Below are 24,667 nucleotides of genomic sequence, written 5' to 3'. Positions count from 1 at the left end.
TAATTAACAAACATGGTGCACAAGACACATTGCAATAAATAATGCGACAATAAAATATTCCTTATTTGCGGTACGGAGTTACAGGTGTGAAGCGTGTTAAGCTTGTTCCAGGTTTACAATGAGATATTGAACAACCATCCATTGCATGGTCTTTAACTGTTGTTTTTTTTTTGCTCGTCTAATTTATTTTAGTTGTTTTTTTTAACACATTCTTTTTACTAATTTGATATGCCACTGAGCTTATAAAATGCATACAACTTGTACGATTTTTTGAAAATTTCACTATAAAGATTTTCTCTGGTGTAAGATGCTCATTTTAAACCGAATATTTCAGCGCATTTGACGATATATTTCTTAAAGTGCTCCAAAGTGCTTCTTGAAGCTCCATCTGCTGAGGAAGATCATGTGATACAAGCGAAAGCTCCAGAACAGCTACCGAGAAAACATTGGGGTGAGACTGTTTTGCCAAATGCTGTTTCCAAAGTCAAGAATTAACTTTCAATCTCAGTATATTTAATATATTTAGAATATTTTCACAATATCACAGTATTTGTTACCTCTGCGAGGGATGTTTGTCTGTTGGTTTGTTTGTTCATTTGTTTGTCAGCAGGATTTACGCAAAACGTACTGAACTGATTTGTACCAGACTTGGTGGAGGGAAGGGGCATGGGCCGGGGGAAGAACCCATTGACTTTTGGGGCGATTCCGGATCATTTACTATGAATTTGAATTTTTTCCTCTGAAGTCTGGTGTATGTTGTTTGACACTGGCCTTGGCGGAGGTCTGCGCTCTACCGGGAGCAGTTCTAGTCTATAATGGGAAACCTATGTTATTCCTTTTTATGGCCAGTCCTGTGGAAAGAAATTAAAATAAACATATTTTAGGTCAAAGGGTTGTCTGTTGTTTCTTTTTCCTTAATATGAATACTTTGGGGAATTCCCGACTTATATGATATCAACAGATAAAATTAGACAGAAGACCTTTTTTTCAGAATTATTTATTGTTTTTTATTTTTTCTCTTGAAGCCAGCTTCTTCAACGGTGATAGAAAAAAATTTGCAAAGAATTTGCACATAATTTGCATAATTCACAAATACTTTTACCAATTAGAATATTAATTTAAAAACATGAAATGTTTGGAATAGATTGTATTATAAATGTGATACAGCCAAAAGTGAGACAGTAGCCATATTATGCTGAAATTAATCTGGTAATTGAATTGTTTCTGTTATAAACTCTTCTTCCTCTCAGCAACTTCCAATCACACAACTCTCTCCACTTCCACATGACAAAAATAACAAAATAATACCTTTATTTAAATCCATACACATTAACTGAACTGTTACCGCAGTTGTTTTTGTGAACAGTAAGGCTCAATTTAACCCCACATAAAACAACGACTTGCATGCCTCACACATTGCACCAAAACCCGTTCTGGCAATGTTCGACATTCCTGCACACAATACCCACTGAGAGGAGGTTTTTCTGAAAGACCTCATACAAGAAAAGTCAAATATTTACATTAACTGATTTTTCATATCATCTGTATGGGCAAATCCAGCAGGCACATGAAACCAGATGATATAAACATTGCTCTTCTGTGCTGAGGCAGTGCTGACTTTAATTTGGAAAGTAATTAACATAGAAGAAACTATGAAATATATTAACTAAAAAATAAATCTTATCAGTTTCATTATATTGCATAGACAAGTGATCCCTCACCGCCCAACAGTGCACACCTGAGGGTCTTTTATAATTATTTTACAATATTTACCCTGCTTATACATTCACTCGTGTCCCTCAGTGACCCTGAAAATAAACTAGGTGATATTTTCCCCAGTAAACACAATTATGTCTCTCTTACAACTGCATAAATCAAACTGAGCTGAACATTTCTTCCAAAACAATCATCCATTCTTATGCTAAATAAAACACCACAGGGATTACAAAACACTCACCTCAACACTCAAGTCAATTATTCAAATGAAACAAAACACAATAAAAATCTCACAATGTTGTTCAACAAAATGACGGTGATCTCATCACATGGGCAATTTTGGCGAAGATGACCGAGGGCAAGACTCATCTGGAAGACAGAGAGATGGAGATGGAAGGTAAATAAGGTGAATCTTGGATTTTTATTCAATTTAATTATTTATTTTTAGAGCTGACGTATTCCCATTCACCAACAGTGACATTTATGGCTTTGGGAGAACCATAAATGCAACATTATACCATTCCATTTGTTCTCCAATAATCATCAATTTTACATAATTTTGATTTTTTTTAAATTGCTGCATTTAAAACCAATGTTGGATGTGATTTTTTAACTTTATTTCTTCACTATGCTGAGCTTGCCCACATTGCTAACTTGCTGCCCCTGGCAAAACTCTGAAAACTTGTCAGTTCAACTGTTTCAAGGACAAGGCAGGATTTTTCTTATTGATTGATTTCTTATTGGTAACCACATGACGCAAAGTATGTTAAGGTCCAGTCACACCTGCATTTGAAATGGTGAAATTTTTCTGCCACAGTCTTTTTTTTTAGAATTTTTTGTGTCTAGTTCAACTAAAAGAACTTTGACATTCAAATTTGTGCAGTTGACATTTAGCCAACAATGTTAATAGTGCTGATCTTTCAGGGAATGGAGAGCCAGAGTCCAAAATGGGGGAACCTATTGTAACTTGTAAGCTGTGTAGCACTGTCAACTTTCATTTAACCTCCTCTGTCAGAAAATAAACTGTTCCACTTCATGGTTTGCAGATGGGTTTAAGAAAGGCGTTGATGGTATAAATACATGTTTTGTAGAATCGTATCGTTCTGTTAGCGACCAAACTGACAGTTAGCATGCTAACTGACCATTACCTGACCGTTAGCTCAAAGATCTTTTTCCCCTTCACTAATTCTTTATTCAATTAAATGATGTACATTCCTGACAACAGTTCTTTGACAGTAGGTGATCCTTGAAGAAACGTACCACCACGTTAGCGACCAAGCTAATGAGCCTGCTATCTGACAGCTACCTCGGAAATCTTTCTTCCCCTTCAATAACTTTTTTTGAATTGAATGATACAGTACAGTTCTGTAAACGGTTACAAGACAGGGGTTGATGGTGAAAATACATGTTTTGAAAAAATGTATTATCACATAAGCGACCAAGCTAATGAGCCTGCTCACAGCTAGCTTATCTTTTTTTTCCCACCTTCAATAATTTCTTATGTTAATTGTCCCGATGACAGTTATGAGACAGTAAGGTGATCCTTGAGTAAACACACTACCCCGTTAGCGACCAAGCTAATGAGCCTGCTCACAGCTAGCTTGGAAGGTTTTTTTTTTCTCCTTCAATACCTTTCTTGAGTTAAATGTCCTGAGAACAGATATGAGACAGTTGATGGTACAAACGAGTTTTAAATAAACTTATTGTCCAATTGACAACTGAGAAAAAGAGCATGCAAACTAACAATTAGCTGACTCTGAGAGATTTCTTTTTCATAAGTCTTTTTTCAAAATCTTTCGTTCTGAAAAAGATGTAAATGTTTTAAAAAAAAGTTTTAAGAAAGGACAAGTAATTTACTAAAGCAACTGGGTACTGTTGTGGGAATGTTTGCAAATACTTATGAGACAGGAGTCGATGGCAAATACATGTTTTGAATAAACTTATTCTCACATTAGCAACCTAGATAACGAGATAAAATATTTTTACCCCGTTAATAACTTTTCCTGAATTAAATTGCATACAATCCCACGGAAAAAATGACAGAGGGGGGAGTAAAGTGCAGTACAGAGAAAATAAAAGGAAGTTTGGAGAGCTACTGTGACTGAGTAGCATTTTTGGTAAATACTCTCTGAATTCGCTATCCTGTCTGTGGCACTCAGCCCCAAGCTACCTGGCTCCTTCTGAAGATGTAAATCTTTAAAACCAGGTCACAAAAATGTTGTTCTCTTATTTAAAAACAGGCTCAATAGTATACTCAAACTGCTGGAGACGTGCTTTTTTAGTCACATTAGTAAATAGTGCATTTATTGGGGACTTTACGACATGTGGGATCGACTCAGAACAACACAGAGCTCATTCTTCATAATGAAGAAACATGTCACCCAGTGCACCGGTTTTGGACAACAATGGAGTGGTATGGCACACAGGAATAAGCTATATCAAGTTTTGGATGCACAGTCAGTACTTTTTAATAGGATTAATTCATTGTTGGTTTTGATCTTTTCACTGAATTTGGTTAAAAATACAGAATATTAACAACCTAATCCTTTGGGCACAGTGAAAACAAACCGAAATTTGTCATCTTAACCTGAGTAAAGTCCAAACTTATGGAGAGTTTCAAACAATCTCATTACACATTATGTTTTTTGAGAAGAGGGTGACACTGACCCACTCTTAGACTTCGTCCCGTTGCAGTCCCAACGTTCCTTGTGCTCTTGGACAAGATCGTTCCTCCCTCCGCTTCCGCTTCCGCTTCCGCTTCCGCTTGCTGCGCCTCCTCTCCCTGCAGCCTCTCCAGCCTCCCATGGTCATGTGGGAAAAGGGTACACGCTAGAATTGAGGTCTCGGACGGATACTCACACACCTGCTCCAGCTGGTCCTCATCGAAACACACCTTCACCTGTAAACATGAGGAGAGGGAGTTTTTATTTTCCTTTTAATCAGCTCCAGTTAAATGCATTTTTTAAAAATTTGTTTACATTATTGTAGCTTTTGATCTGTTGGTTTGTGCGAAGCACATTGGTTGGTTTTTGAAAAATGCTTGGACACAATTAATATTATCACAGTAGAACACGGAGGGAGGGGGGCAAAAGGCTCAGCAGAGGATTCTGTAACAGAACAAACATCTGAAATCCACTCACAACAGGTGTCAATACTTCTATTAATACATTCACATTTGCCATTTTGAGATAAAGTACTCCATCAGAAAAACATCAGTGGATTCATGTCTAGTGTTTTCAATGTTTTCAACCAAGCCTGTGACTTGTTTGACACCGCATTAACAAAAGGTTGACTCATTATTGATCCCATTTACGCGGCAGATTTAAATTCCGTCAGAAGACTTAAGAGTAATTTGGGTTGAGAGATGTCAGGAGTTAAATTAAGCTTGATTCCTCTGGTGATATGACTGGAAAACTAAATGTTAAAGGATCTTAAAGTCAAGAATAAAGAATGAAAATACGAGTTTAAAGGAAAAGGTGTCTGTTTTTCTGTTACTATGATTACTATGTGGCTACGAAGTTGGTGAGCTGTTTCAAACGCTTTGTGCAGTCATTACCATACCATTAACTGTTTTAGGAATAAAAATCAAAACAAAGCATTGCATGCAAATAGCAACGGAAATTACAAAAAGTCAAAATAAAAATGTCAATTTGTGCAGTATACTTGCAATACCAACTGATTTTTCCACTGACATGTCCTTACATGGTCAAATGTAAACACAAGCTCGAGGCATTGAGGAGTGTTTATACACTGTAAGTGTAATGTTAACTTACAGCATGAGGCTTAACACAGCAGAAATACTCCCTCTGTGAAATTACTTACCAAATGAACACTTCATGTACTGACTCACTGATTATTCAGGCAAATACATGTCATATAGATACAGTAAGTGATGCATATTCAGTAGTGGAAGCAGAAACAGAAACACAAGTTTGGTTTACAACTTCTCTTTCAGTGTCGAAAAGGAAAACGAGGCCCAGTGGTGTTTAGCTCGTCTTCCACTGGACTGATACACGGTTACGTAGAGTTTGTTTACCCAAAAGGTCAGCATGGTGTAAACAGATGGCCTAAATCTGACAGGAAACAGCAGCACATCTACAGTGTGTCTTATAATAGCAGCAGCTCAGCTCTGAGACCTAGACTTGCACAGTCTAGCAGTAAACACACGCAGAGGTGCAGACATGATCCTGATGGAGCCTGAAACGGACAGACACCAGACTGCACGCGCCATACAAGCTACTGCTGCTTCACCCTGTGACTGTGGCCGTCTGCAGGGGAGTGCAGATAATAGCTCTGCATTAGGGAGGCCGGGCGAATCATGCTAAGGCACAGGAGGCTAATCCTCCCTCCCTGAACCTGATTAACCCAGGCAGCGCAGCAGGACAGCAGGGGCATCCGGTGACCGACAGAAACTGAAACAGTGGGAGAATAAGAGACCAAAAGAGGGAAGCTTTAAGTTGTATTTGACCAAACTTCTTCACAGGTGCACTAGTGCTCGATTAGTGACGCTGTATGATGAAGTTTCTATCTGTGTGCAGAGTGGTTTATAAATTTGGGCAGCAAAGTTTTTACATATCAGACAGCCATAATGTATGCTTTTATAGGTCAAGAAGACAATTTTCCAATCCTTTTCACTGGTGCATATGTGATTGTTTAGAATTCAGTAAATTCGTACAAAAACTTATAGTAAAAACTAATAAATTGATCGATAGAATTTGCCAGAAAAAGTTAGGTGGAACCTTATATTTCATAACCACCGTAATTTTTGTTTAAAGAGTCGATTCGCGAAGGATTCGATGCACAAATGTCCAAGATAAAAAGCGCATGTATGAGGAGAAACTTGAGAGAGTAAAAGAGGAGGAGGATGAAGGCGAGGAGCAAGCAGATCACACCCCCTTCTGTGACATGATGGACGGGGGAGGTAAAGAGGCCTGACGTCAAACAGTCTGATGGGCATCAACGTGAGAGCGACAGGTGGTCAGAGATTCACAAAGTGGTCACTCACTGCAGCGAAAGACGACTATGCTTATAGATGGAGAAAGAAAAAGAGAATTACCCAACTGTGTTCAGGGATTACTAAGAAAGATTTGTTCACGTAAATGCTTGGTTATTTCATTAGAAGGCGCAGTATAATTGGGCAACTGAGACATTAAGAAATTCATTCAGAGAATTTACAGGGAGCAGCATCAAATCCTTTTCAACTAGTTTCTCTTTAACTCTTGTGTTGAGTGTTACAGTCGAGTCTTTTGAAACAGATGCCCATGTAATAAAACAGTTTAGTGTGAGTCGCATTTGGGGATTTAAAAAAGGATACCATGTTACTTCCTTATGTCGACCTCTGTCTCTTGTTTGGAGGAAGTGCACAAGTTTGAAAGAGGAAGTGAGCAAAAAAAAATTCAGTGTAAGAGGGAGTTTTTTTCAGGCCAAAAAAAAAAATAGGCCCGTAATCACCATGAATCCTCTCAGTATGAATGTGAAACTGTCATTTTTCTCTGCCCTTCATCTGTGTTGCTCTTTGTTGGCATGTTAGCCCAGCATCGAGCATTTTCTCAATTCTCTCTGTAACACTCCTCTCTGACTTTCCGTTTCACCCAGGTCAAACTAAGAGTTGGCGGCCTGCTGTCATAAACACTCAGTCATACAGTTGAAGGTCAGTGTGGTCAAAAACTGTTTGCCAAGACTCCAGTCGAACAAACCAAAGCCCCGCTAGGAAACGGCCAAGATGATACAAAGAGAGATCTGTCTGAGAGGCAGGGAGGGCTGACTCAACAAAAATGGCAGAATTGGTGCGAGGGAACAAGGAAGCAGTCTGCAACACAATCAGATGCAGACTACGGGGAAATTACCAGCAGTTTAGCAACTCTTACATAGAAACAATCGCACTAAAAACAATGCACTTCTTCCAATAAGCAGTCAGGTGCAGTGAAACCCATAAATACACCATCCTGTGCGTATATTCACAGGATGGTGTGATAAAGGATAAAGTTTATTTCTGGTCAAGTTTAAACTTTTGTCACCCAGTTTTCCCTTTGTTACATAACAGCTCATCTCCCACTCTTTCTCAAACAAGCACAAAGTCCTGATATGAACTTTGATTCCAGCAAGTGTAGTTTCAGTTGACACCACTCAGACTGAAGTAGTGTAAATACCAGTGTGGTACACCATGTGGTGTTAGGTAGGCAGACAAAATGCAAAAAAAAAAAAAAAAAGAAGACAGAGGAAGGAGCTGGCTGCCTATAATTGTGGTTTCCTACTCAACTCTTCTGTCTCCACTTAAGCCTGCAAACATTAGTTTTAACTGTCTCATTTTACAGAAACTAAGGAGTAATATGAAACACTCCTTTTGTACTGTTGGACCCGCAAACAATAGCTTCAATTACTGTGATACAAAGCAACAAGCATTTTGCTTTGTTTTCTTGTCACTATTTAAGTTCTCTTTTTAAAAATAAACCATAAACGTAACGGAATAAGTCGGCAAATCCACGGCCTATACATTTTTGGCTAAATATGTATAGTGTGGTGGACAATTATCAGAGGGTAAAAGTCAAAGTCTGCAAAGAATTAGACTGCAGAAGGCAATTGGCAAAGCAGATCACTCCGGGATTTTATGGCTAAGAATCAAGATGTCGTGCTTGATAAGGCTTTAAAAGGCTTACGTCGGTCTCTGTGATTGCACTTCTCAATCAAAAGGGATGTTCTCCAAGTGAAAAGGGGATTCTGCTTGATGACGAGGGACCATCAGGTAGGTGTAACAAGGTGATACCCTTTGCCCCACCTCGGACTAATTTTCAGAAAGCAAGGGAGCAACCTTCCTTTTGAAATATGACTCAATTTCAATGAAAATACTTTGAAACCTGAGGTCTTCCAATTTTTGCACAAAGACATGTTAACATTTTTTGGGAGAGAAAGATTTCTTCTCTGATTTTTGGTGACACTGTTTGTATTGTTAAGAGGCCACTAAGCTTGTTCTTTTGCTTACATTTATCTGAGTGAAAGGCTAAACAAAACAACAAAAACTACACAGATTCCACTCACCCTTTTCGGGGTCACTCTGTTTTTGACCAGACAAGACCTCTCCAGATTCTGATATCCACCAATCACCTCGATCTCCTCCACTGTGGGGTATCTCTTCTTTGTTGGTTCGGCCAAAGCAGGGGTTATCTTGGCCTGCTGCGATGGGGTCTTTGTGGGAGCTGACCCTGCTGATGTAGACCCTTTATTGGACCCCGTTGTTCCTCCTCCTCCTCCTCCGGTGGCATGTCTTTTTGGGTTGATTGTGATGGTGGCGCCTCTCTTCACTTGGCCCCCAGAGGCGCTCCTGATGGAGAAGAGCGGGGGCGATGGGGTGGGTGATGGAGAGACACTGGGAGACTGGGCCGGAGATGGGGAGCTCGGGGAGGAGGCTGGGGTCGGGGTGCAATCGAAGGGTTTTAGAGAATTGTCCGGGGATTGGCTCCTGAGAAATGAGGGGTTGACGATGATAGTTTTTTTGAGCTGAAATGTTGGAGAACAAACTTGCTGAGGTGACATTTTGTAGTTCGATTCTGACTGATCCTTCTCCTTGGTCTTGGCATCATCCTTTACCTGATGCTTTAACACTCCCCTGGGGCTTTGCTGCCTTTTTGTCTCTCTGTCCTTAAGACAGAAGTTTTGCGCTGTACAAGACTTCAGCACTTCCTGCTCTTTCAGCTGAAACTGCTCTATCTGTTCTTGTATTGTCTGCACCCCACCAATGTCTTCACCTGTTAAAGCGTGGCTGTCCCCCTGCTGTGCGTTTGATATCAGGGGCTTCACTTTAACAAGGTGCACTGATGAGATGTCTACAGTCCTCTCCCTGAGACACAAACCTGACCTCGAGCCGACAGTTTCCAAGTTGTAGATCCGGTTCATGACTGTGAGGGAGTTGGGATGAGGGGGTGACGGGGATAGAGATCGCGCGGGATCGAGAGGTGATATATATTCCTCTACCTCCTCCTCTGACAGCTCTTTTCCTTCCTCCTCGCTCTCTTCTTCTCTGCTCTCGTGTCGGCTCCTGTGGCGCCTCAGCTGTTCTTCCACATGTTTCAGGGGATCGTCTTCATCCTCAGATATCTGAGAGCTGTCAGAGGTAACTTCGGAGGCAGCAGTGGCGTACCCGCTTGTTACTTCCTCTCCTCTGACAGCTTGTGAGGGTGGGACAGACACAGGAAGCTGAGGGCAGGTTTTCAACACGTTGACTTCCTGCATGACGTCAAATGCAGCCATGGATGTCTGCTCTGCTGTGTCTTCCTGTCCCCTCTCTGCTTCAACCAGCCTCTTCCGCATATGAGCAGCAGCTTCCCACTCTTGCTCTATTTCATTTCCCCTTTCGTCAAACCTGTCCCCAGCTGTGTGAGTATCATTGATCCCTGCAGCCTCGCTCCCGTCACCCTCCTGTGTCTCTCTTTGTCTCAGCCTCTCCAGCTCTCTTTGTCTAATTTTCTCTCGCAGGGACTCGACGCGGCTCAAGGGCTTTCCAATCCTCCAGCTATCCCTCCTCTCGACCCCTTTTCCTCCTTCCCAGTCCTGTCCATTGTCGCTTTGACCTACAGCCTTTGTTCTCTCCACCATTTCTTCTGCAACATAAAACACAGTCCTGGGGATTTGAATCTCCAGGGGAGCTGGAGGGGTCCCCATAGGTGTGATCCTTTTTGGAGACCTGGGTGTTAAGTCTTGAATGAGGGTCTCGGATTCGACATCACTGTAGTGTTGTCCTTCCTGTTTGCACTCTTCGTGAGCAGCCTTGTAAACCCTTTCTCCTTTCTCGTTGCTATAAACAGTTGTGTCTCCTATTTTTTCTATTTTACTTATGAGATCCTCTGTGTGCTGGGACAAAACAGAGTGCGTTAAGTAGGGTCCTTGTGGCCCTGTCCCACTCCACTCTGGCCCTCTGTGGGGGTCTCTAGCCCTATCTGTGACCGTACAGAGTAGACTGGAGCACTCTGCGACATCCGGTTCATGCCTGTCGTGACTCTCAGCGAGGCATGGGCTTGCCGTGTATGCTGATGCAGCCATGACATAATCCTGCAGAGTTTCAGGTGGAATTAACTGACTTTCAATTCCATCTTCTCTCAGAAAATCCAACACCTTTTTGTCGCTAACTTGTGCCTCAATTTGCCCTCCTGCTTCTGAATCTTCCTCTACACTCAGCTCCCTCTCCAAACTTTTCTCACCTGCCAGTCGCTTTACTTCTCTTTCAGCTCTTGCTTTCCCATCTTGCCTGATTGGTACTCTTCTAGCAAACGAGATTCCCTCTGTGTTTTTCACAGACGCAACTGTGAACCCCTCGTCTCCATCTGCATCATCTGCCTTCTCTGCAGCTCTCTTATCAACGGGCTCGACTTTCTTAACATCACTCCTTTCACTCCTGTGCTGGACGGAGATACACATTTCTGCCTCGTTTCTCCTCTGCATGGGCCCCCCCTTTTCATCCTCATTTTTTACAGGTCCATCTCTATGCCTTCCAAACCTGTCTTTATCTAAAAGCCGTGTCCATCCCATTTTGATCTTTGTTGTGGTTTCCTTCCCTAAACCTCTAATGTCTACCAAAGGTGCCACACTCTTGTCTGAATGTATCCTCTCACGCATTTTCCTCTCATAACTCCGTTCGTCATCTAAACCATTCTCCGTAGCACAGATGACTCGATCAGAGAAGCTAAGTGAGCGTTTTGGCGCGCCTTTAATTTTCCTCCAGTCTGCCTTCCTCTCCTCAGATTGTTGGTCATCTTCATCTCCTGAGTATTTTCTCCTCCCAGGCCGGAGGACGTTATCAGAGCTTTTGGATCGAGATGGTGGCTTGGGGAGCTCTCCGAATTTACTCAGCAGCTGGCTAACCCTCCCTCCCCTCTCGACAAAAACATTATCATCCAAGCTGTCCTTCCTGTCTTCTTTAATGACTGTCGCCTGGCCCCGTGGTCTTTCTCTCTCCTTAGTAGGCTCTTTCTCTTTTTCTCTTAGCCAGGACACGTCTGTTCTGAGCTCCCTGCTCACACTCTCCCTCCTTACGTCCATGCTGCACTTCATCTCTCCATCCTCTCTCCCTTTTCCTCCTGTATTCCTCTCTTCAGGGTTTACAGAGGGCTTTATGATCAGAACCTCAGAGGCTCGGATCTCAGTGACGCTCCCTCCTCCGGCCAGGATCTCCCTCAGGTCCATCTTCATCCCCCTCTTCCCCTGGTGGTCCTCCTCAGACCTCTCCCTCTCTGCCCCCCTCTGTCTTCCCCTTCTCTCATCGCTGCCTTTCCTGTCTTGTTCGATGATGATGATGTTGTCGGCTCGGATAGTTCGCAGACATGGGACGAGGGGAGAAAATGAACCAGATGGTGGATCTGCTTCTACTTCCTCCTCTTCTTTTCTTACTTTGAGGAATTCCATTTCCCTCATTACATCCTTAACTGACTCTTTCCATTGGCTTTTATCTTTTTCCCATCCCTCCCTGCTATTCTCTCGTTCTCTTCCTTGGCTCTTGTCCATGCTTCTCTCTTTTTCCCGCCCCTCACTTAAATCTCTGAACCTCTCTATTTCCAGTTCTATATCTCTCCCTCTTCCTGACTCCCCATCTTGACCCCTGGGGCTCGGTTTGTCTTTCTCCTTCTCCTTCATCTCTGGTTCATTCCCTACATCTGCTTCCCTGCCCTTCTTCCATGTACACTGGGTCCGAATAAATGGGTTTTCATGGACCGGAACTATAGTTTCCATTGACACCTGACTCACGGACTTGAGGTCTGCATCCAGCCATTGCCCCAGATCTGGACTGAGTGATGGGTCGCTACCCAAATTAACCGTTACAGAGCTGTCCATGTCACTCAGACCATCAGAAGGAGATCTGACGTCCACCTGCAGGAGACAGACATCTCTCTCCTTCTCCCTGTCACCCACACTCTCCTGCTTTGCCTTCCTCCGCTGGATGATCCCTCGCTTCCAGGCAGGCATGCTGGCAAGCTTCTCCTCCTCCTCCTTTCCTCTCCTCTCTCGCTCCTCCTCCTCTCGCCTCTTTTTCTCCAGCAGGAGTTGCTTCCATTCCGGCAGAGAGGAGACAGACATAACAGAAACGGTGCAAGTTTTTGGACAAAATGGCTGGCGCTGATCCTCTTTGAAGCCTCCGGGACTGGTCTGGCAATAAAAATAAAGTAAAATCAGTTGTCTCTCACAATTATGCTAAGTAGAGGTTTGCATCACCTAAAATAGAACCTTTGGCATTTAACACAGTAAGAACTCTTACTACAAACTCCACCAATAACATCAAGTTATTGTTATTTTATTAGCGCATTTAAAAACATATAGGAACATGTAAATCAATGCAACATCACAGGGTGGGAAAACATTTGTCATACTTTCTTGCAGTCCTAGTTAATCTGTTGTCCACCGAGTCTAACCTTCATCTTTTAAACAAGATAGTATCATCAACTTAATCAAATCAACGAGGAGCACATCATGCACATGTAACACAAAAAACACTTTCTGCTTTAATCCCACGTTACCGGTGAAAACATTAAATTAAACTCACCGAACCCCTTAGTTTTTGCGGAGCGCGATCATTCAATCCGCCTCGCCTTTACAGTTGTCATCTCCACTTGTGCGTCCTGGCTGCGCGTAATGCTCCCCAGTCGGCGAGAGAAACCCACCCCCCACCCCACCCCCTCTTCGCCGGTAACCAACAGACTAATCTATGCCGTCAAACTTGAGAGTTTAAAAAACACCGTGCGACTCGGTCAAACCACCCCGCGACTCGGACTTGTGCATCAGAGCATGAGAACACCTCCGTCGTCGCTATAGTAGTAAATATTTCCAGCTTCGGAGCGGCAGCACTGTAATCCGATAATTACATTAAATTCCGTCAGGAGTGTTTAGTGGCACACACCATATTGTCAGACCTAAGAAAAGGCGTTTAAAGAACATAGCCGTCTGCCCGGGCACCAACCCCCCCCCCCGTCTCATCCCCCCGTCCCGCGGGGGCTAATTGGAAGAGAGGTGGTGGTGGTGGAGGGAGGGAGGGAGGGAGGTGCGGCTGTGCCTGTGGCGGGCTGTGGTGTCGGCGGGGCGGAGCTGCCGGAGTTTACCCGGCACCGACCGGGCACGATCGAACCCCCTCATACGGCACCGGTGGTGGAAGAAGCGCTCAGATCCCGGACTCAAGCAACAGTAGTGATACCACACCGTAGAAAATAAGATTGTAACTTCCAGTGTTGTATTAGGCTGTTTTGGTTTTAGCTCAGTGTACCTGATAAACTGGCGACTGAGTGTATCCTCATCTTAAATGAACGAATTAATTTCGAGACCTCGCAATTTCTATCCTGTTTTCAGCATTTCATAAGTATAGTGTTTTATGTTTTCGGTAAGTAATTTTGGATACAGATCAAGTGGCGCTGGGCGAGAGAGTTTCAGTGACTCTCCGCTCCCCTGTCAGCTACTACAACGTCTGCAAAGAAAAATAAAACATTAATATAAAAGTGCAAAGTAGAACAACAGCAGCGTCTCAAAAGTAGTGTGACTTGGGCCTTAAGAATAAACAACAGAACTAATAAGAAGACATAATTAGAAAGCAGAATAAAACATGTCACGCACCTACAGTATACAGTTTATTACATTTATTCAACATGGCCTTGAAAATATTGAGTTCCCATCGTCTTTCCAGTGAGGCCTACTGTATTAACCCACTACAAGTATGATATTTACAGTACATATGAAAGATTACAGTACTTTGAAGTTTGAGAATGAACGGCACATTTAGGGAAAATAGTGGTTGCTCTGCCAATAAGCTGTTGCCTTTTGACACGAGTTACTTGGTTTATCACGTAAGATGAACTGTGAAAGGCATGAAATACCAAACACATGCATTTAGTTCAATTGCAGGTGGTTTACAATTAGTCTGACGTTACTGCAGATGCACCCACAACACAAGCCAGAGAGCAAACGCATTCATAATCTCAGAAATGCCAGGAGACTTGTTTTCATTGTAGCTACAAGTTGTGTTAAAAATACGGCAGCGTTTCTGTGCTTTTTCCAGTGTGAAATCTCAATATTATATTCTCTTCCCAGGACACTTCAATTTGGAATCTGTGTGCTGAGAAGACGCAGTATAAATGTACTTGGGACATGGAATTTAACAGCATATAAAAAATATACTCTGATAAACTAAAACACATTCAGCGTAGTAAAAAAAAAAAAAAAAAAAAAAAAAGAATATTTGGAGGGTTTCATCATAAAATATTTGAAATTGAACTGTAAAATGTCAGTTTAAATTTGTATTGTGATCACAATTTAAAAAAACCAAAAAAAAACAAAAACTTCAACCCACATCAAGTTGTTGTTTTATGTTATACATCATTTTAATGTAAACAAAATACTATTGGCAGATACATGTGTCCTTATTGGATTATTTAAACTCAAATCTCTCAACATCAGCTTGAAAAATCTGATATTGCTCGGGCTTCACAAAATATTACACAAAATATCCACTTTGGATGAAACTTTCCTCCCAAATTTCTTCTGAAGCTAGAAACATCAATAAAAAATATAACCGTAACATTAAGGTGGCTCAGAAATGTTTTAGAAAACTGTGATAGTCCTCAGTAGTGGAGGAGGTGTTCGTGTTTTCAGACGGCGGAATAAGTTCTCCTTTTGTTATAAAAGCCTTTTCTGAAACCAAATATGCAGCGGGCCAAAAAAATAGAGTCAAGTTTCAAAGAATTCAGTTCGAGTGTGGTCATTTTGCCATTAGCAGAAACGACCAGAGCAGGTGTGTTTGTTCTTATTCATTAGAGTAGGGCTCAGGCTCACAGAGGATCGCTGAGACTCCGTTGTAGTCAGTTTTGGAACAATATTTCCGGTTAATACTAAGACAGCAGTCAGCTTCACGTCTCATGTGTCAGAGGATCTTCACCTCACTTCTCCTTGTGGTTGCCGTTTTCCCCGTCGGTGGTGTTGGCGACGCCCCGGTGTGGACTGGCAAGGAGCTGCATCTTGCTGTTTATCTGGACACAGAGGTAGGCCAAATCCTGCTTGTCCAGAGAGTGCGCCAGGGCCAGGTAGGTCGACAGAGTCCCCGCCAGCAGGAGCCTGTCCAGGGACAAGGCCGGCAGGAGCCACAGCACGACGCCCAGCTCCAGGCACACCGGGTGGCGGAGGTGAGACAGGAAGCGTTGGGCACGGGGTGACTTGTGGGACAGGGGGTCTCCTAAACCGAGACACTCGTAATACACCTGAGAGAGCAGAGGGGGGAGGGGGGAGCGCAGGGTGAGATAGTACTGAGACAGATTAGGTTAAGCAGCAGTACCAATAAGGATTCACTCTATTTATGTAACATTTTAGAGCTTTTCATAATCATTGTCGTAAATTACACGGTCCCTGTTGAACTCGATTAGACCTTTTTACCTCTGCCCAGGATGTTATGTTTTCACCCGTGTCTGTTTGTCTGTTGCTCTGTTTGTTCATCTATGTGTCGGCAGGATTTACACAAAAAGTACTGAACCGATTTGCATCGAACTTGGCGGAGGGGCTGGGCATGGGCCAGGGGAGAACCCATTCAGTTTTGGTGCAGATCCAGTTCATTTACTATGAATTTGAATTTTTTCCTCTGAAGTCTGGTGTATGCTGTCTGACACTGGCCTCGGCAGAGGTCTGTGCTCTGCTGAGTGCATTTTCTAGTTTAATATGTCACGGAGCTGTTTTTGCATCAAATACAAATGAGGATATTAATCCTTTTTGTTGAAGGTTGTTATTGCTGAGTTCGCTGTTGAATTAACTGAAATGTTGATCCTATTGATGTTTTCATCTGAGCCTAAATGATGTTCATCTGGTTTTACTATATTTGGGCTTAGAATTTCAATTCTGACTGCCACCCACACTAAATAAATCTTGTTCCTGTAACCAGAGATGTGTTGTATATATTCACAACTCACTAAGTTGCAGTGGGGGAGGAGGCACACAGATCCTTTACTTAGGTAAAAGTACCAATACCACACTTGAGAAATACTCCATTACAAGTAAAAGATCTGCATTTAAAATATTACTTAAGTAAAAGTGTCTTAGTATAATCAGCAGTACAGCAACGGAGAAAAATGGCCCCTATGACCATGAAATTGCCTGAAAACCTCAAGTATGTTTTTATCTGTAATTTTGACATTTTTTTAAAATTACCATTATAAATAAAGTAGGACTGTTGAATAAGTAATTTGACAGACTGCTTCGTGAATCTAACCCTGTATTTCAGAGCCTCTATTAAGGTTTATGGAAGCAGTCCTGTCATTAAAAAAAAGGCAAATTCAGGCTACAAAAAAAAAGAAAAGAAAGACAAGAGCTGGGAGGAAAACAAATCAGCTGTTGATAAAATTCAGCGAACACAACTTGCATCACCACCATCTTCTAATATTACTGAGGATGTCAGTCAAGACGAGCCCGTACAGTGGTTACAGATCTGCAGATGAGATCTGCAACACTGACATCAAGTTACCTGATTTATCGTGTGTTAGAAGTATCATGCGATTTAGTTACAAATGTTTGTAATGTGCAATGTTTCTCACGTAATGACTTTCACATGTGATCAGTTCATCACAGTGTGCTGATCAGTTTTACAATTGTATATAAATAAATAACGGATGCATATAAACCTACAGCAGCATCAGAAAAATTAAAATTACTAAGAAAAAAGTTATTTTTTAGTTATTATATAACATTACTCCCTTTTTTTTTAAGCCTTTAAATGTCTACAGTTTAATTATGCTATTTCTATGTTGCAACAGACAGAGTTAGCACTCGTTGGACACTAATTCAAATGGCAAATACAGCTCATGAGAAAAGGTTTTGCAGACTTTCTGTAATGCATTATAAACACTTCATTTCTGATTATCCTAAAAACCACTACAAACGCACGTGTCTACTTGTCAATTCAGTTATCTGTACAGATGTGCACAAAGTTCAGGACAGTGGGCGTATGCTGCTGCAACAGAGCTGCTGATTATACTGCGGACCAGCCAGAGTCCCTTGAAGTAATTGAGAGGAGAATAAAGGTAAAACTATTGAATGCTTGTTTTCACCTGTTGTTTAACATTTAGAGTTATAGGACATCTGGTGGCCTAGGGGTTAAGATGCACATCGTTCACTGCAATAATAACATCCATGGTTTGGGTGCCCAAAAGTATTTAAAACCATGCGCCATTAAAATGTAATTCTAATAAATTCTAACATTTTTAATGAGCTAAGTATATCCCACTTAATGAAGCCCTGGCCACCTGCTTGATGCCCAGCAGTTCTGGGTAATCGAAGATCATGAGGATGCTGCAGATGATGGCCCAGCAGAGGAAGTGCAGAGTGAAGCAGAGCACAGGGAACCAGATACTCCAGGGTGCATGGCGCACTGACCACAGACAAGGGGCGCCAGTCACCGGCTGCCAGTACCGCATCAAGATCTAGCACAGCAGGAAAGAATGAAAGACTGAAGCACATGTGGTGCTATGTGGAAGCTAAGTATTAGATTGTAATTGTAACTAATTACTTCACTATGGCACTGAAAGTAGCATTTGCACACAGTAAGAGTCTGTGTTGCCGTACCTGGAGTGCCAGAGCAGTGGTGAAGCAGTATGCCGTCCTGTTCAGGGCCCCCAGCACTGACCGGAGGGCCTGTTTGACGGGTGACCAGGCGAGCAGACTGTGTTGCGTGGTGAAGAGGGCAAGCAGCCCCAGATCCACAACAACAGCCCCGAGGACAGAGCTGTCCTGCAGGGCCACCGACCACGGTATGGAGTCTTGGGTGCAGGAAAAACAATGTGATCAACAGGAATATGGTCAGAATTTATGTTTATCGAGTGTTTAAATGTTGTCCTTATCGTTTTTCATTATGTAAACAATTACAGCACAACTTTACAAAGCAGTCACCATTGAATTTCACAAAAGTAAAACTGAACCCAAAGATTTTACTGAACCACTAAATAATTAAATCAACATATAAAAACAGATTATAGCGATGACCAAAAAGATGTAGGATGACTTGTTAGGCCGACTTTTCTAAGTATACAAACATTACAAAATATATGAACAAGCTGCACAGTCCAGACAATGAATAAAAGTTCATCAGCGGGTATTGCACACGTATACGTATAAACATATATATATTTACATAGCATTCATTATATGTAAAGGCATACAGTAAAAACTGTCAACAGTGTAGTTTACTCATAATAATGGTGTATTAGTGGACAGTCCATTCATGCGCCCAATAACACACCGCTGTCCATGGAGCCGCTGAGAACACACAACTACTGTTCACAAGCAATCGAGCATTAAACATGCCACAGAAATGCACAGGATACACAACCCCTCTAAATAGATTTACATCTTGGACCCTTTTCCACTGTTACACAAGCGAAAATTAAGTCCACACAAGACCCCATTTTCACTTTCACTGTTTCGAATTTGAAGAAATTATATTAAAGTGAAATTAAACAGTTGATATTTTTTTTCCCGATATCTGCTGTAAATGTTCGTGTTTTCACTCAAATTCTGTAGAAATCGAGTTTCGGCGTCTTCGCCCGGGCAAAAGGACGAGCATGTGCCTCAAAAGGAGCGACGAGTTCGGTTTCGACTTCGACCCCCACAAGGTTCGAAGAATTTCCGCAACGCTAACTTATGGGAAAAGGGCACCTGCATTCCGATACAGTCCCGGAAAAAAAACCCCCCAAAACTAAGGCAAATACTCAAAAATGAACTTCTCTAAGAAATGGAAGATTAGAAAATTGAAAAGAGCTGACAGTTGAACGTATTCGCTGATCCAGACTTCGCGCGAAATCAAACGTCGGCTCAAGGAAAAGATGCTCGCCCAACGTGGGGCTCGAACCCACGACCCTGAGATTAAGAGTCTCATGCTCTACCGACTGAGCTAGCCGGGCACTGTGCACCCCGGGCTCTGTCGTCAGATTTCAACGTGCACTAACCGGCAACGGTGAGCAAACCTCTTTGGAGAGGAGACTGTTTATCTGACAAAGTGCAGCATTTTTACTCACCATACAGAAACACTTAGTTAAAGCCACGAAACACCCCCCCGTCATGCCGTGACTACCTTCGTAACGGCGACGAGTTAAGCCCCGGGAGCCGTGTCATATTATCTAACTTTTTCCTGGTCGCCTGCCAAGCAGCGGTTACGACGGCTTACCTTGACACAGGGTCGTCTCCCCGGTGATGTTGTGGTAAATGGCTCGAAATGATATAAACCGCATGAACTCTGCACCGGATATGAAAACAAACGCAAAGTTTAGCAGAGACACGGCGCAGAGAGCCCAGCCACGTACCGGGACTGACGCCATTACAATCAGCGTTTATCTTCATTTGGCAACTTCCACGGCGGTTTCTTCCGGGAGGGGAGTTGCTGGTAGTACCGATTATTGACACACGGTGTCGTTACAACCAACGGGGGGAAGTGCACACGTTTCGGTGCTGTCAAAGTGAGATTTCTCTTGGGATATTTGCATGGACGGATTATTAAAAAAATGGCCCCTGGGCACAGACAGGTAAAAGTAGTTGTTTATCACCGTTTTCTCTTTATGGTCATTCTGCATCTCTTTTCAGTCATTTCGTTTGTCTTTATGGACATTTTGGATCTCTTTGTGGTCGTTTTGTGTCTCTTTGTGGACATGTTGTGTGTTTTAACTGAGCTCTGTGACTTTCAGACAAGAAATATTAACTGTCACTTCATACAGAGGCTCTGGCTCAGGGGCCCCCCAGACCTCTTGGGCCTCTGGACCTGTTATCTTTCCATGGATATCTGATGGGGTTTATACTGCGGAAGGCCAACTGAGGACATGCCATCTGCATACTTAAACAAACAGAAACCCTACTCTTTAAACATAAATTAATTTCTGTACGAAGATAATAGTACCGGAGAAAAGAAGAAATCCTCGATAAGCCCTTGTCTGACGCATTCTGTGGACTAGAACAAAAACTTTCATCCACATAATCAAGTGAACATCAATATCAATTAGCCTATGTGAGAGGATATCTGTTTTTATGGAGTTAGAAGCAGAACAAAAAAATCAAAGGTAAAACCTAAAACAGAGAGAAAATAAAAAGGAGGTCTTCATCACCACTAAAACATACGAGAAAGTCTTTGTAGTATGAAGTGGAAATCTGGGTTACCAGTGTAAAATCCAATGACACCATTACTCTGCCTAATCTGACACTCATCATTTTCAATTATATCACGGGCTATATGACACACAACTCAAAAGAAATAGCGTGCACAAAGCAATACTTTGACTTGGGTCTGTTTGCAGTGACTTTATTGCAGACAAGAAATAGTGCAAGATGTTATCGAGGCATGGACTCAAAAATATACTCATATTTCATATTTACAAGCAAAGAGCATCAGGAAAAAAAACCACAACAATGCACATTAGCCTGCTCCTTTCCTTAAATGAGGTTAACCTCACCGCTGTAGCACTCTACGTGGTAATTTCTGTTCCCTGATACCACTCGAATAGACTCTGTAGACCCCTGAAACAATTAACACATGGAGGGAAATTGTTACAAACATTTCTCCAAAAGCTAATATGTGAAATAAGTTAATCATGTGTTGTTGTTTTTTTTTGCCGTTAATTAAACAAACAAACAAACAAACAAATGCACAATATATTTATTTCTCTTAGTTCACCTCACTCGGCAGTATCGGCATTCTGCAGGCAGCACAGCGGGGGGCCTGGACCCTGAAACCGTGAAGAAATCTCAGTAAAAGGTCGCAGGAACTGAAAAATGACGTCACTCCGGGCGTGACTCATCTCATGTGCAGCCTGTCTGGCAAGGTTTGGTTTAATCTTTTCCCTTGAGTGTGTACCAAATGGGCTTGGCCCATTGTATCGGTGTTGGGCAAGGGAGAAACTCACTTGTGGTAGTCGCTGACACAGTAAACCCTGCTGCTTGAGTCTACAGTGAAGGGCAGACCCTCCAGGCCCCGTCTGCAGACGACGCAGCGGAAACAGGACGGGTGGTAGGACTTCCCTCGAGCCTGCAGGACCTGACAGCGCAAAACGAGCTCGTCTTTACACAGTGCGAGAGCACGCGCCACGTATGCACTCACACGCACATATGGTAAATGAAATCATACTCACCATATCCATGATTAAATACCCACAGCTGTGACACAACTCTGGGGATGGACGAACTCCTGCGTACTACAGTAAACAACAATCACTGCAGATTTGTACACTTTTTCTAAAACTGGATACAAATCATATGTTTCTGTCGGATTATAACTCACTCTACAGCCATGCCAAAACAGTATATTCTTACCAAAAAGTCGTTTTCACAATAGATTCCTCCTGACATTGAATAAAATGGCTTGCCACTGAGCTTTTCACCTTAACATGAAACAAAAGGACAAGGAACAAGGTGAATATGGGCAAATGGCTCCTTTTCCGTAATTTGACATTTGATAACATACTAATGATTCACTTTAAAGACCAAACATACTGTACCATATTTAATATTATGTACTATGACTATGACGGGTTTTTAGGATATTTTGGAGCCTCAGTGTTCAACCGAAACATCCACAGCGCATGGAGAGGACTCACTGCAAACGCCGCAGGTGAAACAAGTGTTGTGGAATAAACGTCCCATCGCCCAGCAGGCTCTCGCTGCACCGTACACGGCTTCACCGCATCTCGCGCAGCTTCCTGAGTGTATGCGAAACACAGCACAAGGAAGAAACACGCGCGCCCACAAACCGGTTACTGTGAAACCTGATCCACTCTTCATTCACTGAAAACAAACTGTAAAGACTGACGACACACATGCTGAATAATGATCCGTCTCAAGGCAGAATAGATGACCATGCTAGAAAGGTAAATGTTCAGTGCCTTACCGAAGTAAAGATTGGCACTATAACTTGGGTCCATCTTCTACAGTATTTTTCCCAACCGTCTTGTCCTGCTTGAGCCTACGGTACGACCGTCTGGAGGTCTAATTTTATATGTGGTGCAGACAGCTGTAAGGGGAGCCGCTGTCTGGGTCTATGGGTGTTGCATTCTGGGCTTTTGGTCTCTCTGGGGGCAACGAGTCTTCAGACCCCCCTGACTCCTCCATGGCTGAGTGGGTGGCAACAAGCGAGGCCAACTGGTATATTTCACACATGGTATTAAGACATTGCTGGTGCTGGATACGCTTCAAAATTATCGTCATCTTAGGGCCCTGGGATTCAGGCCTTAAGATGACACCACTAAACCACTAAACTCTAAGAATTTGAAGTTGTTCCTCTGCTGAGAAAAACACACTTCTCTAATTTCTGCTATTCCAGCAACCTGACTTTGTGGGGATGGATGACACGCATGAAACATTCATACATGACAAGCACAATTGTCAAGTAACAATGTGACCAAATTATCAAAAGCTAGAGCAGAGTTTCTAAGGTTTTTTTTTCTGTTCTACGTGCAGTTAATGGTAGGCAGCTCCAAACAGCCACAAATAAATATAGTATAATATAAACGATATAAATACAAAGCTTGACTATCTTGTGTAAATCCCGATAAACATGACTTTGTAACATTATATACTCCCCAAAAGGAGGGAGGTATTTAAACTTCAGCTATGGCGCCCCATTTCAACAGCGCATAGTGCTGAAATAAAGTCTAATAAACTTATCAGGTGAAAAAAAAACTGATGAATAACAGAATGTCAAACAAGAGACCTGAAACCTCCTTACCCTGAAGCCATAAAAAAAACACATGTACGTTATAAAATGATACTGCTAATACAGCTGGTGTTAGTGCCCTCATGCGGACCGTTCAGGCCCCTCATTTTATAACTCCTGTCCTAAAATCAGACCCGCCCAAATAACAGTCAGAGACATATGCTGGTGTTTGTGCTTGCGGTGCCAAGTGAGCCGGGCTGATGTAACTGAACAATTCGTTGTGTATTTATTCGAAAAGCTGCTTGTTTTTCTTGTTCAAATAAGTTTTACATTCGATCTTTGTTTTGTTCTTTTTTCATTTTCCATTGGCCCTACTTTTATTTATGTCTCATATTTTTATTTATACAACAATTGCTATTTTTAAAAAAAAACAAACAAAAAAAACAAACCACAGACGAAGAAGAAGAAGAGCCAGAAAAAGACACTGAACACGAGGACAAGAATAAAAAGAATTTAATTGATACGATACTTTCAACGACTGACTAAGCATTTCACAATTTAACAATCTTTGACATTTCCTGTTCAATCTAGCAATCATAACATATTTTGAAATATTACTCAGGATACAGTATCTCCAAAAATTCAGGGACAGCTCAGAGTTTACTCCGGTCATTGGTATGACCGGAGTAAACTGCAGCCTCCCGGCCCCCCCCCCGCAGCACATGTTTGGCTGTCCGGGATCTACAGTAACGTGGGAGGGGAGGGAAAGTCTGACAGCTGCTGATCCTTCACTGAGGTCCCTTGTTAGTTAGGACACTGGAGCTGTCTAAATTCACCGCACCGCCCGCTCTGCATGCTGTCAGACTGGTTCAGCAAAAAAAAAAAACAACAAAAAAAAAAAAAACCACTCAGCCTCACATGTGTTTGATTGTGCTTCTGTTTTGGGGATCAAAGTGCTCTCACAAAGACAAAAAGATTCGGACAAATGAGAGCGTTTTCCTCTTTCATCCGGACTGTTAACTACTGTGATTTTAAATTTTACGTTTAGATGAGAAAGTGATCAAGTTGAAATGAGGCTATGGGTTAAACTGAGGCTAGTTTGGGCTTTTGTCTTTGATTTAGAGTTCATTCCCAAGCTTTCTGGATTGAAGTAAGGGTAAATTAATTAGGCGGTGATGAGCTAAAGCATTCGAAAGTGTAACACAAATGTGTGTTTGTCAGTGGTCTTGCCCTCAGGTGTGTTTCTGTGCAGGAATGTCTGTGTCAGGAGGCATGTGGAGGCAGGAGGGAGCCTCCGCAACATGGGAGTGCCATTCACAG

At 42.3% G+C, this 24,667-nt stretch overlaps 3 protein-coding genes and 1 non-coding gene across 4 annotated transcripts; all 4 read right to left on the bottom strand.

The window, feature by feature from the left end:
- Nucleotides 1-1,024: 1,024 nt before the first annotated feature.
- ppp1r18 (protein phosphatase 1, regulatory subunit 18) lies at nucleotides 1,025-11,902 on the bottom strand. Its single transcript, XM_040122621.1, has 3 exons — nucleotides 8,752-11,902; nucleotides 4,384-4,615; nucleotides 1,025-2,085 (listed from the first exon to the last, which is right to left on the bottom strand). Exons 1-3 carry the CDS (start codon nucleotides 11,893-11,895, stop codon nucleotides 2,042-2,044), a joined length of 3,420 nt encoding a protein of 1,139 aa, XP_039978555.1. The 5' UTR covers nucleotides 11,896-11,902; the 3' UTR covers nucleotides 1,025-2,041.
- Nucleotides 11,903-15,010: 3,108 nt separating this feature from the next.
- On the bottom strand, nucleotides 15,011-20,073 carry nrm (nurim). Its single transcript, XM_040121065.1, has 4 exons — nucleotides 19,880-20,073; nucleotides 18,283-18,476; nucleotides 17,964-18,140; nucleotides 15,011-15,935 (listed from the first exon to the last, which is right to left on the bottom strand). The coding sequence occupies exons 1-4, from the start codon at nucleotides 20,028-20,030 to the stop codon at nucleotides 15,618-15,620; spliced, it is 840 nt and encodes a 279-aa protein (XP_039976999.1). The 5' UTR covers nucleotides 20,031-20,073; the 3' UTR covers nucleotides 15,011-15,617.
- trnak-cuu lies at nucleotides 19,544-19,616 on the bottom strand. Its single transcript has one exon. It is a non-coding gene; the product is annotated as a tRNA-Lys (tRNA).
- A 1,059-nt stretch (nucleotides 20,074-21,132) lies between the features above and the next one.
- limd1b (LIM domains containing 1b) lies at nucleotides 21,133-22,851 on the bottom strand. Its single transcript, XM_040121883.1, has 6 exons — nucleotides 22,704-22,851; nucleotides 22,009-22,076; nucleotides 21,828-21,890; nucleotides 21,603-21,733; nucleotides 21,374-21,425; nucleotides 21,133-21,216 (listed from the first exon to the last, which is right to left on the bottom strand). Exons 1-6 carry the CDS (start codon nucleotides 22,849-22,851, stop codon nucleotides 21,133-21,135), a joined length of 546 nt encoding a protein of 181 aa, XP_039977817.1.
- Between the last annotated feature and the right edge of the window lie 1,816 nt (nucleotides 22,852-24,667).

Source organism: Xiphias gladius, chromosome 24 (genome assembly GCF_016859285.1).
Source record: "Xiphias gladius isolate SHS-SW01 ecotype Sanya breed wild chromosome 24, ASM1685928v1, whole genome shotgun sequence".
Lineage (NCBI taxonomy): Eukaryota > Metazoa > Chordata > Actinopteri > Istiophoriformes > Xiphiidae > Xiphias > Xiphias gladius.
This window is presented reverse-complemented; position numbering and strand designations above follow the sequence as displayed.

Coding starts and splice junctions, on each gene's coding strand:
- ppp1r18 (XM_040122621.1), bottom strand. CDS start 11,895: ATGAAGATGGACCTGAGGGAGATCCTGGCCGGAGGAGGGAGCGTCACT. Junction 4,616..8,751: donor ACAGAGTGACCCCGAAAAGG/GTGAGTGGAATC, acceptor TCATGTTTACAG/GTGAAGGTGTGTTTCGATGA. Junction 2,086..4,383: donor GGGACGAAGTCTAAGAGTGG/GTCAGTGTCACC, acceptor TCTGTCTTCCAG/ATGAGTCTTGCCCTCGGTCA.
- nrm (XM_040121065.1), bottom strand. CDS start 20,030: ATGGCGTCAGTCCCGGTACGTGGCTGGGCTCTCTGCGCCGTGTCTCTG. Junction 18,141..18,282: donor CCACTGCTCTGGCACTCCAG/GTACGGCAACAC, acceptor CTGCTGTGCTAG/ATCTTGATGCGGTACTGGCA. Junction 15,936..17,963: donor AACTGCTGGGCATCAAGCAG/GTGGCCAGGGCT, acceptor CTGCTCTCTCAG/GTGTATTACGAGTGTCTCGG.
- limd1b (XM_040121883.1), bottom strand. CDS start 22,851: ATGTGTGAAATATACCAGTTGGCCTCGCTTGTTGCCACCCACTCAGCC. Junction 21,891..22,008: donor ATTGTGAAAACGACTTTTTG/GTAAGAATATAC, acceptor TGTTTACTGTAG/TACGCAGGAGTTCGTCCATC. Junction 21,734..21,827: donor GGTATTTAATCATGGATATG/GTGAGTATGATT, acceptor TTGCGCTGTCAG/GTCCTGCAGGCTCGAGGGAA.